An 18,978-nucleotide genomic window follows, 5' to 3' on the forward strand; every position below is an offset into this window, starting at 1 on the left:
CAGTGCAGTCTTGAAGAACAGCGTTGCCTTACCGATAAACGCGAGAGAAAGAATAACTCTGTGAACAACATGCCATTTGAGCAACTCAATATTAAAGACTTCAACAACTACTTGTAGCTTTGTTCTAAACAGACAACAGGTTGTGGTTTTAGGGTCTGTTTGGATACAGCTGAAAACTGAAAAATAAAAACTGAAAACATTGTAGTAAAATAATTTTTAAATGTGTGAATAGTGTTATGAGTACCATTTTTAATTTTAAAAAATCTGAAAAGTACATAAATAGTGCACCACTGTGTGGTTACTGTTTACGCACAGTAGTGAACAGTACATCCTGTCTCCTGTTGGAACATGTGCGCAGAAAGGAAAAAAAAAAAATCTCAAACGTGAAACGTCAGACGCAGACTCCTATCCAAACCCACCTTTATAAGAACAACGAAGCGTTTTTATTAAATCAAAATTTGTTACTATAGTTGTCCATTTAAAATTGATTTAATGTGAAAAAAAAGGCATTTTACATTCCTTGAAATAAATTTTTAAAAAAAATCATTCAGCATACCTTTTTACTAAAATTTTCAGCATAATACCAAACAATAATAGATGAATCTCAGATAAAGTTGATTCTTGCATTTAAGGACGTATTGACAAATAAAATAACTGCCTATTCACAAGTCAGACACATTTCACTTTAAAAAGCGATACATTATATTGTCTCACAAGCTAAACACCGTTTGACTGTTTTTTTGGTATCTTAAAAATAAAAAACCGGTTAAAATAAAATTGAAAGAAACGTTGCAATTAAAAAAACCTAACCACGTTTACAATTAAAAATGTCAAAAGTTACACTGTTACGCTAAAACACGTGTAAAAGCTGAAACCTAAACACTGCGTTAGAATAAAACCCAAAACACGGTTCAGACTTCAGAGAAACATACGTTGCGGAAAGAAAAGAAAAGGAGAACAACAGAGAAAGAGAACGACAAAGGAAGAGATTCGATCTGTCATAGATGGTGGAGAGCGAAAAATCTGAGACCTTTGCCACCATCAGACCACCGTACCCTCCACCGGTATAGTCTCTGTTTTTTGTACTGAAGGTCAGCATAATCCTTTCCTCTTTAAATACTATTTTTGTTGTTTGAAAGACTAAAACTCCTCACCGTTGTTTTTCCTATTCGAATTAGAATCTTAAATCTTCAATATATCTATGTTTTTGAATTCAAAACCGGTAGTTCCCCTTACTTAATTTTCTAGGGTTCTTCTTTTAAAAAATGGGTTGATTTTCTTTCTTTGGTTGCTTTGGTTCAAATTGCCCCTCTATATTTTTTTTGGTGGTAACATTAGGGATTTTGCCCTTGATTTATTGTGGGTAAAAGTCAAAATTCACCTTGGATTATTTAAAATCTGAATGTATTAGACGAAGAACTTAATTTTTAATATGCAATTTGTTTGATAAAATTACTAATCGATCTTTTGTTTTGTTCTAGAATTCTTAATCCACGTTGCCAATTAAATTGTGAAAGGTTGTTTCGTATGCATCTTAAAACTCCAGAAGTTGGTTGAATGGGTTTAGATTTGATTCGTTTTTGTTTTGGGTTTTTGGGTTTTCTATCAAAATTTTTGTTTCCTCAATTTTAGATATTTGCTTTTGTTTTGGACTTTTTGGGTTTTCTATCAAAAAGTTTGTTTCCTTAATTCTAGATATTTGCTTTTGTTTTGTTTGTTTGTTTGTTTTTTTTTTTTTTGTTGTAAGATTACTGAAATTACTAAATCATTGAGATTGTAAGATTGAAATCATTGGGTATTTCCGTTTCTAACATTTATTTTCCTCCTTCAAACTTATTTTAGGCTTTTCCTGCTGGAATAGCATGCACCAAATAGAGTCCGTAAGGCATATAGAGACAAGTCGTGTACTGTAACTGGTAAAGTTTTTTTTTTTTTTTTTCCTTTTCGTTTTCAAATCTGAGGATTGAATATGATTTTTTTTTGAATTTCTTGGTTGGATTGGTTTAGATTTAGTTATAGTTAGATTTGGTTTTGAGTTAGGCTTCCATTAGCATGCCTCTAATACGTAATTTGGCTGGTTGTTTATTTTTTACATCTTAAATTATTTTTGCATTGGTTTTGGCTTGAATTAGATTGGTTTGGTTTGAGTGATCATTTATGAAATTCATTGCATTTGTTTCTCAAGAAAAAAAAAAAAAAACTGTCGCCTACAATTCCATCTTCTCCCACTTTTCTGCTCCTTCCCTGTAACAAGAAAGGTTCCATTCTTAATTTTTGATCTTACATATTTCATTCCTCATTATTCTTTCGATACCATTCACTGTTGGTTAGATTTTTTTTTTGGGGCTGATTTTTGTTAGATTTGTACTTTTTTCCATTTGCCCTTGAAATTTGAATTGATATCATGTTTTGTTGATTATTGTATTCTGGTTAGATTTGGTTTTTTTTTTTTTGGCAGTTTTTTTGTTATATGTTTTTCTTCTTCTGCCTCTAAATTTTGAATTCATTTAATTCTAGCATTAAAAACGCTTCAAAATTATGCACATTTCGGGTCCAAGAATTAATTCAGTTTTCACTGTTTCTGGATATCCATTTTCTTTTTTGCCACCTTTGAAATGAAATCTTTCTAGATCAGGATCCATACCAGTAGGTTTATTGTTAGTCACTTTAAACTCAATGCTTTATAAAAGTTCACACTTTTGAAACTTTTGATTAGATAACTAAAAGAATATGAATATTGCTTAAAGAAAACACACACATTGTTTACATTAAACTTTGGGTAGATGGTATAGCTCCATACGAGAAATTCATAGATGAGTATGTGGATTAAAAAAATAATTGTTTTAAGTTGTTAGTGTTATCCCTTGAATCCTCTATATAATTGATACTTGCCTTTGTAATTAATATTTAGGATATAACAGCCCTACAACTCTTTGGTAACAAAGGCATTCTTTCTGTTTGGCAGAAAGTGAAGTCCTTTTGGCATTTGTAGCATTCTGTTGTGGTTATATGTTTAATATTCAATTGTAGAAGTCCTAAAATAACGTTTTACAACTGAAGATGCTATTACTTTACAATTTGATTAAGAATTTAGTAATGAAAACAATTACCACTGGCTATTGGCAGCATTACAAAACTTGAGTAGACTTTGCCCTTCCTATTTCTAGCAAAAAATCACGCCTCTCAATCTTCAATTATATCAAAATCATCTATGTTATGACTTATGAGTCAATATCTGTTTCTACTTTGTTTCTTGAGGAATATAAAAAAAGGAATTTCTTTTATTAATTTGATTAATGTATATATCTTCATCAATATTCTTAATGTGAATCACTTATCAAATATTATTTTGAACATATCCAGATTCACCCCAAGTCCATTCTTGATGGAGCACTTGGTTTTTTGTAGAAGTATCAATGTTTGGTAGCTGCTCAATCAAGCAACTGACAGTGATCTGCATGTCTGATGCAGCTTCTGCATAGTGTTAATTTCTGCATAATTATTTGTTGCTGCAGAAATTGTTCTGTTTTTCACCATAATTACTGTTTCTGTAGAATAGGTCCGGTATTGCACATTCTGTAGCAGATTGTCCTGTTTTGTTTTAAAGGTTTTGGATGTATTGTTTTGTGTTTCTGCAGAAGTTGTTGTTTTCTGCATAATTGTTATGCTATTAGGAGTGGATCAGTTTCTCTCTTTGCTGCAGATAGTGTTCAGTTTTTGTCTAGGCAAGAGTTGCTGTTTGATTTAGGTAGTGTTCAGTTTTTTTGGCTAGGTAGAAGTTGTTGTTCTTATGTATAATTGTTGCTATTAGCAGAGGGTCAGAGGTCCGGACCCCCTATTTTGTTTACACATGTAATGTTTTGCATATTCATTAAATAAATTTCTACCTTTTATCTCAAAAAAAAAAGGACAAATTTTAAGGCTTTTGAAAACAAAATAAAGTCATGGCCGGTCATGATTTGCTTCTGGACTCTAATTTTAGTGTAGGTGTGAGGAAGAATGAAGGGTATTATTCATTTGATGGAGAATTTCTATTTGGTCTCATTCGAGAAATTTGTCATTTGTAAATTTCATAAATTAGTTTAGTTGCTATAATTTTTTTTTTTTCTATCTCTGCTAATTTCCTCATTTTGTGTTATACATTTTCATTCTTAGGTTCTCTGACTTTGCCTAATAGAACCACAAAATTATAAGATTTGGGGAGAAATAAAAAGAAGCAGCTTCTTCTTCTTTTGGAATTTTTAATTAAGTTTTAGTCTTTGTTGAGTATTATGTAGGTATGAGAGCTGCCTATGGGAATGTGTAGAATATGATTCATTCTTCTTCAACTTATTAATATTGTATGTGATCTTCATTTGAAATCAATTTAACATTAACATGAAATCAAAGAGAAGACCTTGGTTGAGTTAAATCTTTTATGCCAGCGTAGTCTCTTAGAGTGGTCTCATTGTTGGGGGTTTACTAATTGCTCTTCTCTCTCTGAGTTTTTGTCCTCCCTTAACTTAGTTTCCTAGTAGTTTTTTTCTTATTGTTCATCATCATGAACTTCTTGTATGACTTTCTTTCTATCATTTATATAAGCATTCGAATTACCTATAAAAAAAAAGAAAACATTTTGTTTTGAATCTTCTAATGTGTCTAGGCATGCAAAAAGATCCTCAATGGCTTGGTTGCTTACAACATTAGACCCATAAAGACTTTTAACAAAGAAAGCATGAAATCCATAAACAAAGGGCTAAACTATTTGACTTTTGGTTTATTTTAGGATTATAAATGTTATTTTGAGCTATGGATCTAAATTTTTATGATGTTATGAAGAATGGTTTTTGTTTTTCTTCTGCTGTAAGTTTAATTTTATTCCTGTTATTCAAATTATGTTAATATATGTTATTATGATGAAGTATTATTTACTTTTGATGATGTTATATAAAAAAAGAAGTGTACTTTTGATGATGCTATAAACAAACAACTAGCACAATTATAAAAATCCCGTGCATTTGCACGGGCTATAAGCTAGTATATTATAATAGCAGAAGATTCTTCTACAATTAAGGCTGTGTTGCCCCATAGGAAAAAAAGTCCATCTAAAAATCTGCCACGCTTACAATTAGAAAGCAAAACATGATATTGTTTCGCCATATATACAGTCCAGAACCAATGTAACTTTTAAAAACGCACCATATAACACATTCATTCAGCCAAAATAAAAAGCCTTCACACCCTCTCAATATTCATTCATTCATTCTAACTAGCAACTGCACTGTTCGTTCTCTGCCCTATCTCTTCCCTTCTAATTGCCATCAGCTCTATCCGTACTTTGCCCCCATCCCTGCTGCTCTGTTCGTTTTTCCTGCCCCCATCCCTTCTCTGCAGTAGTATATGTGGAAGGTAAGCACACTTTTTCCCACTTCACCCACTATTTTCAATTCCTGTAACTTCTCAGTTCTCACCAGTGCCTTTTCTATTTGAATTTCTATATTTATAATTTTCCCCTCTTGCTGAATTGTCTAGGGTTTTCCTTTGATCCCTATTGAAGAATAGATGGGTTTATTCTCTTTCATTGGATGCTTTGGTCTCAAATTATCATCTCTGTATTTTGGTTTGGGTAACATTAGGGATTTTCGCTCTTGATTTTAATAGTCAGCTTTCACCTTTGCTGCTTTTAGATCTGACACTTTACAGTGTAGGATAATTTATAATTTTTATTAAGTGAAATTATGGTTTCCTGGATTATTTGCTATGTTTTTGAATTAGGGATTTTCGGTCTTGATTTTAATAGTCAACTTTCAGCTTGGTTGCTTTTAAATCTGACAGTTTACAGTCTCTGTATTTTGGTATGGGTAACATTAGGGATTTTCACTCATGATTTTAATAGTCATCTTTCACCTTTGCTGCTTTTAAATCTGACAGTTTACAGTGTAGGATAATTTATAATTTTTTTAAAGTGAAATTATGGTTTCCTGGATTATTTGCTGTGTTTTTGAATTAGGGATATTCGCTCTTGATTTTAATAGTCAGCTTTCACTTTGTTGCTTTTAAATCTGACAGTTTACCGTGTAGGATAATTTATAATATTTTCTAAGTGAAATGATGGTTTTCTGGATTATTTGCTGTGTTTTTGAAATAGAAATAAACAAATAAATAACCAAGAACACTGTGTTATTGAATATTAAGGGATTAGTTCCGAAATATGGTTTTATGGTTTACACTTCAATTTGAAGATTCAGATTTTGTTGAATTGTTGAACTACCTTTTATATGGAAACACACTTTCACATTTTTACAATCCATATCATTTACAATATTTATTTTAGCTTCTTCTGTTGTCTCTCTTTCATCTTTCGCTCCTGTCTTGCTATTCCTTTTACAATAATATTTTCTTCTTATCAAAAAAATTTGAACAACCTCTGACCTTGTGTAATTTAAATTAGTACTAATGTAAGCATTCGGTTTTACTTTGGGCATCACTCCATCTGGAGATGATTGGAACTTTGATCATGAAAATGTGTTTATAGGCTTTTATGAAGTATGATTTACTGTACAATGCATTAATGCATTTGGTGTTCTTTTTTCAATTAATTATCTTCAAATAGATTGACGTTAATTGTGACAAAGGTTCTAACAGATGGCTTTAGCAAGTTTGGTTTAGAAGGAATGCTTATACTTAATTTTTATAAGGTGAAGTTGTAACTAACTTGTATCTCCTGCTCGAGGTACATGGTGCTTTGTAAGGAGCTAACCTACTTAAAGCAAGGCATTGAATTTTAAAGGAGTTTTTAGAGTAAAGTTCAGAACTTAGTTTTTAACTAAGATCCTTGCAACATTTTTTTCTTTGAGAATGCACTTGAATTTCCAATGTCTCTTTAGTTTCAAAAGTTTACATAATTTATGGTAATTTTTGATGGATCAAACCTTTCTTTTGTAGTATCTCTTTCATCTTTCTCTCCTGTAATTTGAAAAACCTTCTGACCCTATCATTTTATTGAAATACAGATTTGCTTAGTTCTCTGCCAATCACAACACTTGGGTAATTTACAAGAAGAGTTGCTGGAACAAACTGATAGGTAAGGACAGCCTGATTTTCTCTTTGTTTATCTCATACTTTGTATTAGATTTTATCCATTAGTGTATTTGTGTTTGAATTGGCTCTGATTTGCATATTTTAGCTAGCTTTCTCTTCAAAGAAACAAATATTGCATTCAATTAAATCTTGTACTGTATTCAACTAACCTGTCAAACTGTTATGTGCTCTCTTAAAAATAATTGTTACCAACCATATTGGGTTTTTTGATTTGTCCTAGCTGCATAAGCTGCTTGCGATTCTCTTTCATTAGTTTATAGCATTAAAAGCTCCACAACAGGAGAATTATCTTTATGGGAACAAAAGAAGACAAATCTAATGAGTATTTAAAAAATAAAATACCTATTGGGAGGCCTTTTGTAGAGCACCTAGCAGATATAGTCTTTTGCTTTTACTTGCATAATCCTTATGGAAAAAAAAAAAAAACAAGAGATATGGTTCTATAGAGCCTAAGTATTAACAATAAAAACATACCCTATAATTTAGGCCAGATTAGTTAAGATAAAATGTGTGGGAAAGAGAAGAGAGCGTAATGTCAAGAGGTGAGAAGAGATGGGTTTGTGTAATTGTTCTAAAAGCCAGGAAAAGGAGAGAGTAAACTGATGTGGCACTTGATAAGTCTTACCTGGAAGGTTGTAAAGAGACTTTCAATTCTATGCGCCACTTGGCAAAGCCTGGAATTTTCTAAAGCCAAAAATCTAAGATACTGAATTGCTTTAGATAGAGCAGAAATTGACTAAAAGCCAAAACTAATCTTACTTTCTTCATGAACTGATCTATATTCCTCTTGCAACAAACCTTGTATATGACCTATACTGGTTTTAATAAAGGACAAAGTTCATATGGATTATCATTTATAGGTCAGAAAGATGTGTATTTTATTATTTGTAGGGAAGTTCTATCTGAGACTGTGTGTGGTATAGTTAGAGGGTGTGACATTTTTATCCACGTGTCCAGCACTTTTTGGACTTTTATAACAAAATCCAGCATAAGGTGTAGAATTACAGTAGTGTTGTGCGTTTTGGTCAAGGAAACTACATCTATTTATTACAAAATAGTGGATAAATATATAAGTACAATATTATAAGGCAAGAAGTACACAAAGCAAGATTCTTAGGAGTTGCCAGTTTAAATACCCTTGTCTGTGTCGAAAACATCATTTTCCTACAAATAATTGGTGATCCTTTTTGTAGAGCATCATGCAACTTATAATTTTATTTAGAATAGGAGAGAAGATCAGATTAAGTATAACAATTCTGCATCCATGTTTCATACTTTTTTTTTCTACAATACTGTGAATCAATTAGGCTATATTATTTGACTTTTCAACTAATCTATTTTCAATGTGGTGTCACTTAGGTTATTCCTATTTCACTAAGTCTGAAATTTTCAAGAATGTCTCTGCATGTTATCAGTGTATTCTGTGTTTCCTTGTTTTTTCTTTATTTCTTTTGAAATTGATGCCACATATCACTACTTTCTATGGATTTGTTTCTTTATTATGTGAATTGTCTAGCTCAGCTCTAATGTGGTTTTAACCTATCAAAAAAAAGCTCTATTGTGGTTCTAATTATGCATTTATATTCATGATAAACTTAATAAAAACCGATCAAGTTGATATGATTTAACAGTCTAAATCTATTTCTTCTTACCTGACCAGTTACTGCAATGGGAAAGAAGCCAGAGGGGACTGGTGCTAAGGCTAGTGGCAAAGACACTTCAAAAGATGCGAAGAAAGGGAAGCTTTCAGTCTCGGCAATGCTGGCTAGTATGGATGAGAAACCTGAGAAACCTAAAAAGGGTTCTTCTTCAAACGCTTCTAGTAAACCTAAGACAAAAGCACCAAAAGTGTCATCTTACACTGATAACATTGATCTTCCTCCATCTGATGATGAGGATGATGCCTCTGAAGAAGACCTGTCTGATGCCAAGAAGCGGCAAATGAGGAATGATTCAAATCCACTTGACACAGCCATAAGTGAGAAAGAGTTGAAAAAAAGAGAAAAGAAGGACATACTTGCTGTCCATGCAGCAGAGCAGGCAAAACGGGAGGCCCTTAGGGATGACCATGATGCTTTTACTGTTGTTATTGGTAGCCGAGCTTCAGTTCTTGATGGGGATGATGAAGCTGATGCCAATATCAAAGACATAACTGTTGATAATTTCTCTGTATCGGCTCGGGGAAAAGAACTCTTAAAGAACACGTCAGTTAAAATATCTCATGGGAAAAGGTATGGCTTGGTTGGCCCCAATGGAATGGGCAAGTCTACGTTATTAAAGCTCCTTGCTTGGAGGAAGATTCCAGTACCTAGGAATATTGATGTGCTTTTGGTTGAACAAGAGGTGGTTGGTGATGATAAAACTGCCCTTGAAGCAGTTGTTTCAGCTAATGAAGAGCTGGTAAATCTCCGAAAAGAGGTTGAATCTTTGCAGAATTCATCTTCTGCTGCTGAGGGTGAGAATGGAGATGATGAGAATGGGGATGATGCGGGAGATAAACTTGCTGAGTTGTATGAACAGTTGCATATCTTGGGATCAGATGCAGCAGAGGCTCAGGCATCAAAGATTCTTGCTGGGTTGGGTTTCACCAAGGATATGCAGGGTCGCCCAACCCGATCATTTAGTGGTGGCTGGAGGATGAGAATATCATTGGCTAGGGCTCTCTTCGTGCAACCAACACTTCTCTTATTGGACGAACCCACAAACCATCTTGACCTTAGGGCTGTTCTCTGGCTGGAGGAGTACTTGTGTCGGTGGAAGAAAACTCTTGTAGTTGTGTCACACGACCGGGATTTCCTCAACACTGTCTGCACTGAGATCATTCATCTCCATGATTTTAAGCTTCATTTCTACCGTGGGAATTTTGATGATTTTGAAAGTGGGTATGAGCAGCGTCGCAAAGAGATGAACAAGAAGTTTGAAACTTATGAGAAGCAAATTAAAGCAGCGAAGAGGTCAGGGAGTCGGGCTCAGCAGGAAAAGGTGAAAGACCGGGCTAAGTTTAATGCTGCAAAGGAAGCATCTAAGAGCAAGGCTAAGGGAAAGGTTGATGAGGATGAGCCTCTGCCTGAGGCTCCAAAGAAGTGGAGAGATTATAGTGTGGAGTTCCACTTCCCTGAACCTACTGAGCTCACACCGCCACTTTTGCAGCTAATTGAAGTCAGCTTTAGTTACCCAAATCGAGCAGATTTTAGGCTCTCGAATGTCGATGTAGGTATTGATATGGGAACTCGTGTTGCTATTGTTGGGCCCAATGGAGCTGGAAAATCTACCCTACTGAATCTTCTTGCAGGTGATTTGGTTCCAACTGAAGGTGAAGTACGAAGGAGTCAAAAGTTAAGGATTGGGAGGTATTCACAGCACTTTGTGGACCTACTAACAATGGATGAAACACCAGTTCAGTATCTTCTTCGTCTTCATCCAGATCAAGAGGGACTTAGCAAGCAGGAGGCTGTACGTGCAAAGCTTGGAAAATTTGGACTCCCTAGTCATAATCACCTCACCCCAATTGCAAAATTATCTGGAGGGCAAAAGTCACGGGTTGTCTTCACTTCAATTTCCATGTCGAAGCCGCACATATTGCTATTGGATGAGCCTACAAATCATCTGGACATGCAGAGTATTGATGCGCTGGCTGATGCACTGGATGAGTTTACTGGTGGAGTCGTCCTTGTCAGTCATGACTCTAGGCTTATATCTCGTGTTTGTGAGGATGAAGAGAAGAGTGAAATTTGGGTTGTGGAAAATGGAACTGTGAGAAATTTCCCTGGAACCTTTGAGGAGTACAAGGAAGAGTTACAAAGAGAGATCAAATCAGAGGTTGATGAATGATTTTACAGCCATCGCATTAGGTACTCTTATTTCAAAGCACAAAATGCTATTTCCATTGCCCCTGTTGTGTTTGTATTCAATATATTATAAGTGCAATAAATCAGAGATGCGTCTTTGTGTTGTAAACTCTTGAGAGTAATTTCTTGTATTGCGGATGTGTAGAACTTACAAATCTTATTATTTGGTAGATGTTCACCTTACCTCTGCAGTTTTGATCTCATGCGAGGTAGGCAACTTCGATTGTGGTAATTTTTCTGTGATCTTCATATCTGGATATTATAATACCACTTTTCCCTTTCCCATACAAATCTTATTATTTGGTAGGTGTTCACCTTATCTCTGCAGTTTTGATCTCATGCAATGTAGTCAATTTCGATTGTAGTAATTTTACTGTGATCTTCATATCTGGATATTATAATACCATTTCCCCCTTTTCCATTTTGCTTATAACTTACCACACATTTGCGGCAATGGCCAACCTGCTTATGCATTGCATTCCATGTAACAGTTCAGTAGGCACTACGATGAAGACTGAATTGCGAGTTCCTTGGTTTCCTGCCATTCTATGTGGAAGGCTTATAATAGTTTAATAAACTTTCTGTATCGAATCTGTTCATATGTTCTAAGAGTTAGATCCCAAAATTGGAGGATGCATACAATGATCATGTGTGTCCCTTTATCCAAACATACAATGACACATGTTAAGACTACTTTATCGAATTCTTCGCGTTGTTTAATTTGCTCTCACCTCAATACTCTTTCATTAAATGCCACATCATCAGCTTACCCTCTCCACATCTCTATTTTTTATGGTGTTGTTTAACATACCTGGACGAAACTTTCAATTACAGCCCTTTTACTCTTTTGCTATGTAATTACTGTTTTAAATTTTATTATTTTAATGCACCGTCCTTTCTTATTAGTTTGTTGGTATAAAGATAGAGAGAATGTTGCATGCTAAGACTAAAATTGGAGGATCAGTGAATTTAGAATGCTTCTTACATGTGACAAACTTAATGGCTCCTCTGAAGATGTTTTCAACCTAGCAGAAATAGTTGTTTCATTTGAGGCATGAGATTTAAACCACGCACTAGGTTTGAAGTACCCTTTATTCTTTTGCTATGTAATTGTTGTTTTAAATTTTAATGCATCGCCCTTTCTTATGAGTTTTTTGGTATAAAGATGGAGAGAATGTCGCTTGCTTAGACTAAGTGGAAGGTCAGTGAATTTGGAATGCTTCTTACACGTGACAAACTTTAATTGCTCCTTTGAAGATGTTTTCCACCTAGCAACAATATTCTGTAAATGTTTTACTAAGGCGAATCTAATTCTTCTCTCTCTCTTAGTGGAAGAAATGGTTGCAACTCTTCTGAATGATAATTATTGATGGCCTATGTATAAACTGCAGAAAGCCAATGAGCTCTAGCTTAACTAGCATGTCCTTCCCTTGTAAGTGCTAGGTGGAGGGTGAGGTTGTGGTTCAAGACCTATCGAGTACACGTGAAACTCACCAATAATACTAATAATAAAATAGTATAAACTTGCAGGATTGATTTGAATTTGTAATCTATTTTGATTAAAACTAATTTTTGAACTAGAGGGGAAAGCATCAGTGGCTCTGTGGGTCAAGGTAGCATTTTATTTCTTTACTTTCAAGATTTTACCCAAAAGAGAAAAACTCACCTGCCAATCTTATGGTATTTGTTCCAAATTGTATGGTGTTATCAAGTATCATATTTTTCAGACGTGAGCTTATTGGTTATAGCCTTATAGGAGGACTGTGCACTGTTTGCCTGCTTTTCCTTTAGTATTTGCTTGAGGAACCCCATATATTTTCACGTTTAAAAATAAATTGGGAATGAAAACATGAAAGTAAAAGAGAATGGCTCACTGATTTTTTTTTTTTTTTTGGTGGTAAATTTACATGCATAGGCATAGTATGTATGATCATGAAACTTCTTATCAATGGAGATGCCTATATCCTTATTATTGCTGATCGCTTTTTCACCTTCTCGAGCTATCAATACCTTTTCCCTCATGTCGGTATCCTCCTAAAATGATTGACAAATTTGCTGTGGAGTTTGAGCACCATCTTAATCCAAAAACATAATCTAGTGGATTTAGGCCCAACATATTGTCTATCAACCGTCCACTTCTATAATTGCTATATAATATACAGCTTGACTATTTAATCAATCAAATCATTCACAATGTAACATTTGAACACAAAAGTATGCATATCGTAAAAGAAGTAGAACTTGTCGGAATTGGAATTTAATTTGAGCTTTTGGAGCTTTTGTATAATCAAAGTATATAATTTCATAATGATACATGAGAATGTGTCTTTCTTATAATTAGGGGTGTCAATATTCAACCCAACCCGCGAACATGACACAAACCCGACACGGGTTTTTGCAAGTCAGGGTTGTGCCTTAATGGGTTTGGGTCATAAACGAGTCGACCCGAAAGGGACACGATAAGAAATATGTCATAAGTGGGTCAACCCGCATAACCCATAATAGACACGTTTGACACGCCAATTTATTTATGTCAACCCAAAATGACCCACTTAACACAACCTTTTTAACTCATATAACAAATAATATTCATTTTATTTTAGATTTGTCAAATACTTTTATATCCAACATATATTTTAAATTTAAAAAGAAAAGTGAGTAATTACAAAAACTTACAAGGGATATACTTGGAAATTGAAACTTTACAAACCCAAGATCTCTAAACCCTACAAATTCTAAACTCTAAATCTTCTTTTAAATATGTTATTTTATTTTATTTTTTAATTTCAGCCGTGCTACTTACTCTACTATCTTATAGTCTCATGCCCAATTCTTAAACTCAAAGTCTCAAACTAGTTATTGCTCTCTCTCTCTCTCTCTCTCTCTCTGGATGATAATTGTAGTAATAGTTATGATTAGTCTACTATTTGCTCCAATTCTTTCAATATTGATATTTAGCATTTGGCAAGTTCCAAGGATATTATATTTTTGTTGAACTATGTTATTTTGTTAAATTATGTTATTTTGAATTTGGGTTGAAGCGTATGCACTTCTTTTAGAGTGTAAAGAACTTATTTTTAGATATATGTTATATTTTTGTTGAACTATATTATTTTGAATGTGGGTTAAAAACTTAAAGTGTATACACTGCTTTTGGATGTTACATTAAATATTATGCAGGTTGAAATGGGTTGTGTTACATTCGTGTCAACCCAACACGACTCATTTATTGAGCGTGTCAAATGGGTTGGGTCAGGTCAACCCGCCTTATTAACAAGTCAGGTTAGGGTTGAAGGATCATGACACAATTATTAAATGGGTCAGGTTAGGTTTAAGCCATTTAGTCAAATACCCCTACCTCGATACGACACGAACCCGACACGCTAACCCGAATTGACACCCCTACTTATAATCATGTCAATTTTATGGTTGTGATTGCTGTGTAAGGGTGGAGATTCCTTATATTTGGAAGCTGTAGGTTCGTTGCTAAAATAATTAAGTCATTTAGTTTTCAGATATACTCAAATTTGTCCCAAATGAATATACAATATCTAAAATGCGTGTATAATATCTAAAAGCTGAAGCCTTGTTGAGCCACATTAGTATAGTATTTCAATCTATTTTGGTTGATTCGTTCCAATTTGGGCCACTTTGGTACATTTTAATTGTAAAATCTATTAGTAAATAACTAAATGAGTTAATTTAATTATTTTATCCAAAACTATTAGTACATAAAGTCATTTAAGCATTTTTTTAATTAATATTAATAAAACAATAAAATCTTTTAAATAATGCTTTTTATGAATGTTTTCATTTAAATTTTTAATAGTAAAAATAACATTTAAATGAAATTTACTAACTAAAATATTTACAAAGTGACATGATTAGTTAGTTTCACATCAACAACATAATAAACAAATTTCTAATTATTTTTTAGTGATACTGTAGTTAGTACACATTTTACTATATATTTAAAAGTTGAATCGTAACATTTAATGTTATTATACTTTTGTTGAGCCATAATAGTGTAGCATTTTGGTCTACTTCGGTCTATGTAGTCCATTTTGGTATAATTTGTCCATATAAATTGTAAGATCTGTAAGTGCACAATTTGTACCCGGACCCAAAACGAGTGATGGGCTCAGGCCCAAAGAGCCTTATACAATGAAATTTGTAGAGTATGGGTTTGAAACCTAGGTTTGAGATATTGGAAAGTTGATAAACAAGCTAGAATGCCGCAGTCTATGCAAGTAACAGATGAACGTGACAAAAAACCCTCCTCGGACGTAAGCCAAAGACAATTTGTATAGCCTTTCTTTCTCTAAGCAAAAAATTACAATTTTTAGTTTTCAAAGAAGAGCCCCCCTTTTCTCTCCTCTCTCGTCTTCTTATATCCTTCTTCTTCTTTCCTGTTTCATCCACGTATAACACAGATTTTTTCCTTAGATACTTGTCCCATCCACCGCCTTCTTAAAGTCTTTAAATAATAGCTGGAAGGCTGAATACTACTGTTCAGAGGTCATTTCTCCATTAATGCGGCGAGGGAGGTAGATGCAGGGCCTTTAATGCGGTGGTAGCAGCTTTTTCCTCAGATATTTCTCACTCGTTCCTGCTTCCAATGGGTGCTTGGATCACACTTTTACCCAACAGATCTTTCAGAATTCTGTCTCTAAACCATTTAGCAAGTCCCATGGCCTTTACTAGGCCTGTCCGAGGAGATACCCCACCTCGGACTACTCCTCAGACCATTATAGTGTGGACTAACCTGTGGGCCTAAAAGACTCTAATTGGACAGACTTATGCCAACTAACCAGGCCCAAAGCCCAAACGTTTATTTAAGCATTTTTTTACCCCCCCCCCCACAATAGCCCCTTAAAACTTTATTTTTCCCTCCCATCCGAGGAGAGAAATGGAGTTTTGAACCAAACAGCACACCCTCCACACACTTTACAAACCGCCACACGTGTAGGGGTCCTTTCGTTCCTTTAAAACCGTCTTTAACGCTTTGAAACCTGGGACGCTCGCATTTATGACTGCAAGTTACGTCTTGTCCCCCACGTTCAACGGTGAGATACGCATCCAATGGTCCAGGTTTGTTCTAAAAAATTGGGCGGGATAATTCTAATTCGAGACCGCCTCCCACACGTCAAAACGCCTGGGAATCCGTATCTCCATCCATTCTTTCAGAAATCAATCACATCTAAGTGTTAATCATTATCTTTCCTCTCAAGAAGCTCGTGAAGAATCGCCTAATCATTTCACGTAAGTTTTCAATTTTCTTTACTCATTTCTTCTCGGCTTCTATGCTCGGCCACCATCTAGACCCCTTCCCTTCTCTAAACTTTCGTTTTCACACCCATCACATGGGTAGATTTAAGTGTTTAGTAGATACCGACGCCGTTATGGAGGGTTTTCGGGCCAAATATCAGATTTCCCAAGACATAGGCTTAAAATATTGCCCAGTAGAAGCCATAGGTGACGCTAGGAGAGAGGGAGAAGTTATCATTCCCATCATTGCCTTCCTAGAAGGTGGGATGACCCTCCCCATGAAAAACGTAACCAGCAAATACCTACGCAACCATAGGTTATGCCCAGTGCACACCAAATGTATTTAGGGTCTTAGGTTATGTCGATGCTTTAAACGAGCAAATGAGTTTGAACCTCACGTGGCACGGCGTTGTTTACATGTACGAGTGCCATAAACTTAAAGGTGTAGGATACTACCTTAAATCTAGGTCTAGCATTGTTAGACTCATATCCTGTCTTCCCAAGTCCAACAAAGGCATGAAAGACGACTATCTCATCGCCTCGGGAAACTGGTTTGATGGTCCTCACTGCCCAGTCAAATGGGGAGACCTAGGTGTGACTCCATAGGAGTTAGATTCCCTAACCCATGATTCAATCCCATTATTTTTACCGTTTTTAATTTCATTGCACATTATTGCACTTTCCCTTGATGTTTATCGCTAATCTAACCATGCTCGTCTCATCGAATGGTTTTTCGCAGATAAACAACATGTACGTCAGCGTCTAAGCCTTTGCAACGTCCCAGATCTCAACCGCGTTCTTCGCTTCGAAGTCTTTGTTAGCGAAGACCTGCAAGTGAGAGCAGCCCACCTGATATTAGGATACAATCCTTTATCAGAGGACTTTCAGGAGATCGACAACGCGATCACCGCGGGAGACAAACGACGCAGAAGGATAGACTTTTCTCGACAAGGCTTCCTTTCTGACCGCGAACTCCCAGACGACCCTTCCATCATTCTATACTCTCGCCCCAACGCAGCAATTCCTCTCTCGGCACATTCCCAGACAATCGCTGTCTGAGAAGAGCCAACATCCTCGCAACAATCGTTGGACGAGGAGATTGACCAGTTTCGCCTTGAGGAAGCTGAGAGACCTCGAGAGGATCAACTTGTCATCATTTCAGACGAAAAGCACATGCCCGCTGAAACCTCGGGCATACAAGGTTTAATAATTGCTCAGCCTAACTCTAGCTCCGAAGAAGACGACATGTCCACTCTAAGGAAGCTGATGACGAAGAGGGGCTCGAAAACCTCTAAGAAGGATGCGGGTGAGTCACAGATTCCTCCATCTTTGCCACCTCCCCCTCCTCCCTCCGACCCTAAGCTTCCCATTTCGGAGCCTAAGAAGAAGAGGAAAAATGAGGCTGAGGAGGCAGAGGTGGAGAGGCAGAAGAAGCTAAAACAGTAACAACAACAACAAAAAGCTGGTAAAGGCAAGGGACGTGCCTCTTCAGTGGAAAGTGGGGAGAACCGGGACTTGGTCGAGGTACGCCGTACACCGGCCAACTGGTCTCCAGAGCTCAAGTTGGATGGGGCACCAATCTCTTACCAATCCAGTATCAGGGCGTTTTAGCAAGGTCACGCTCACCACCTGGCCGAGGCTTTGGAACGGCCCCTTCTTCTACCCAAGGATATGGACGCCCTAGACAAGATGAACCAACCACATCTTTTTCTTTCGCTCAAAAGGGACTTGGCTTTGGTGAGTGTCTCAGTCTTACCCCCACTTTACTGCTTTCACTACACTTTAACGAAAAAAACCGTTCTCATGTACTTTGAATTTGCTTTACTAATAATGCATCTATTTTAATATTTCAACACAGGCCATTCAAGAAGTCTTCACTGCCGAGAAGTGGGTGGAAGACTCTCGGAAGAAAGCTACAGTTGAACTGGAGGTCAAGCAGGAGACCGAGAAGTCCCTAGGCTAAGCTCTTGCGCAGAACGAGAACCTAACCAGGCAGCCGGCAGAGCAGAAGAGGGAGAGGGACGGTACCGAGGCTAGCCTTAAGACGATGAGGGCCCAGGTGGAGGGGCAACACAAGCTTTTGCGTCAGAAGGACGAGGACTTGTCTAAAGCCCAGCAAGAAAACTCCGACCTGAAGACGGAGCTTGCTAGGATGAGGGAAGAGGCTCGTACCTTCAAGGACAGCATGGAGGCCGCGAATAAGGCTGTTTACAAGGAAGGGGTGGAGGCGACAGAAAACCAACTAACAGAGGAGTTCATCGAGCTGTGCCGGGAGTACTACCAACAGGTGTGGGCGGAAGCTCTAAATGTGGCAGGGATTTCCACAGCCTCCGAGTTGAGGAAGCCTGAAAACATTTGGCTTCCCCAAGACATCCAGGTGCTCGAAGAACTTCCTCCTGTCGCACCTACCCCTGAGACGGCGCCTTCAATGCACCCATCCATGATTCCAGAGCCCATTCCAACTCCTAAGAACCTAAGGGTTCTCACAAAGAGAAGGAACAAGGCGATGGAGCCGAGAAGCCTACGAGCCAGAATGCTGAGCCCAATGTCCCTCCACCAGTGGCAAGAGATAAAGGGAAACAAGTCCAGACCTTATTCGAAGCAGAGCTGAAACGAACAGAGGAGGACCGCAAACCAAAAGAGGCTGCCAGCACTTCCGAGCAGGACCCCCCTTCTAAGGCTTAAGGCTTAAGGCTTAGGCTAGTTAGGACTCCTTCCCCTTTTCTTATGTAGCAATTTTTGTATTAAGACTTTTGTTTTGAATGTAAATCTTAAAAGAAAT

The 18,978-nt window shown here is 36.4% G+C and overlaps 1 protein-coding gene across 7 annotated transcripts; it reads left to right on the forward strand.

Annotated features, from left to right (window-relative positions):
* Positions 1 to 891: 891 nt before the first annotated feature.
* On the forward strand, positions 892 to 11,219 carry LOC142640784 (ABC transporter F family member 4-like). Of its 7 annotated transcripts, none has more exons than XM_075815047.1 (4): positions 892 to 1,091; positions 1,843 to 1,916; positions 6,993 to 7,063; positions 8,741 to 11,219. In XM_075815047.1, the coding sequence occupies exon 4, from the start codon at positions 8,749 to 8,751 to the stop codon at positions 10,909 to 10,911; it is 2,163 nt and encodes a 720-aa protein (XP_075671162.1). In that variant the 5' UTR covers positions 892 to 1,091; positions 1,843 to 1,916; positions 6,993 to 7,063; positions 8,741 to 8,748; the 3' UTR covers positions 10,912 to 11,219. The 7 variants fall into 7 exon arrangements, with proteins under 7 accessions (XP_075671162.1, XP_075671177.1, XP_075671201.1 ...); XM_075815062.1 differs by having other exon boundaries at positions 892 to 1,064; XM_075815086.1 differs by lacking the exon at positions 6,993 to 7,063.
* Positions 11,220 to 18,978: the final 7,759 nt, after the last annotated feature.

This window comes from Castanea sativa, chromosome 1 (genome assembly GCF_040712315.1).
Source record: "Castanea sativa cultivar Marrone di Chiusa Pesio chromosome 1, ASM4071231v1".
In the NCBI taxonomy this organism is placed as follows: Eukaryota; Viridiplantae; Streptophyta; class Magnoliopsida; order Fagales; family Fagaceae; genus Castanea; species Castanea sativa.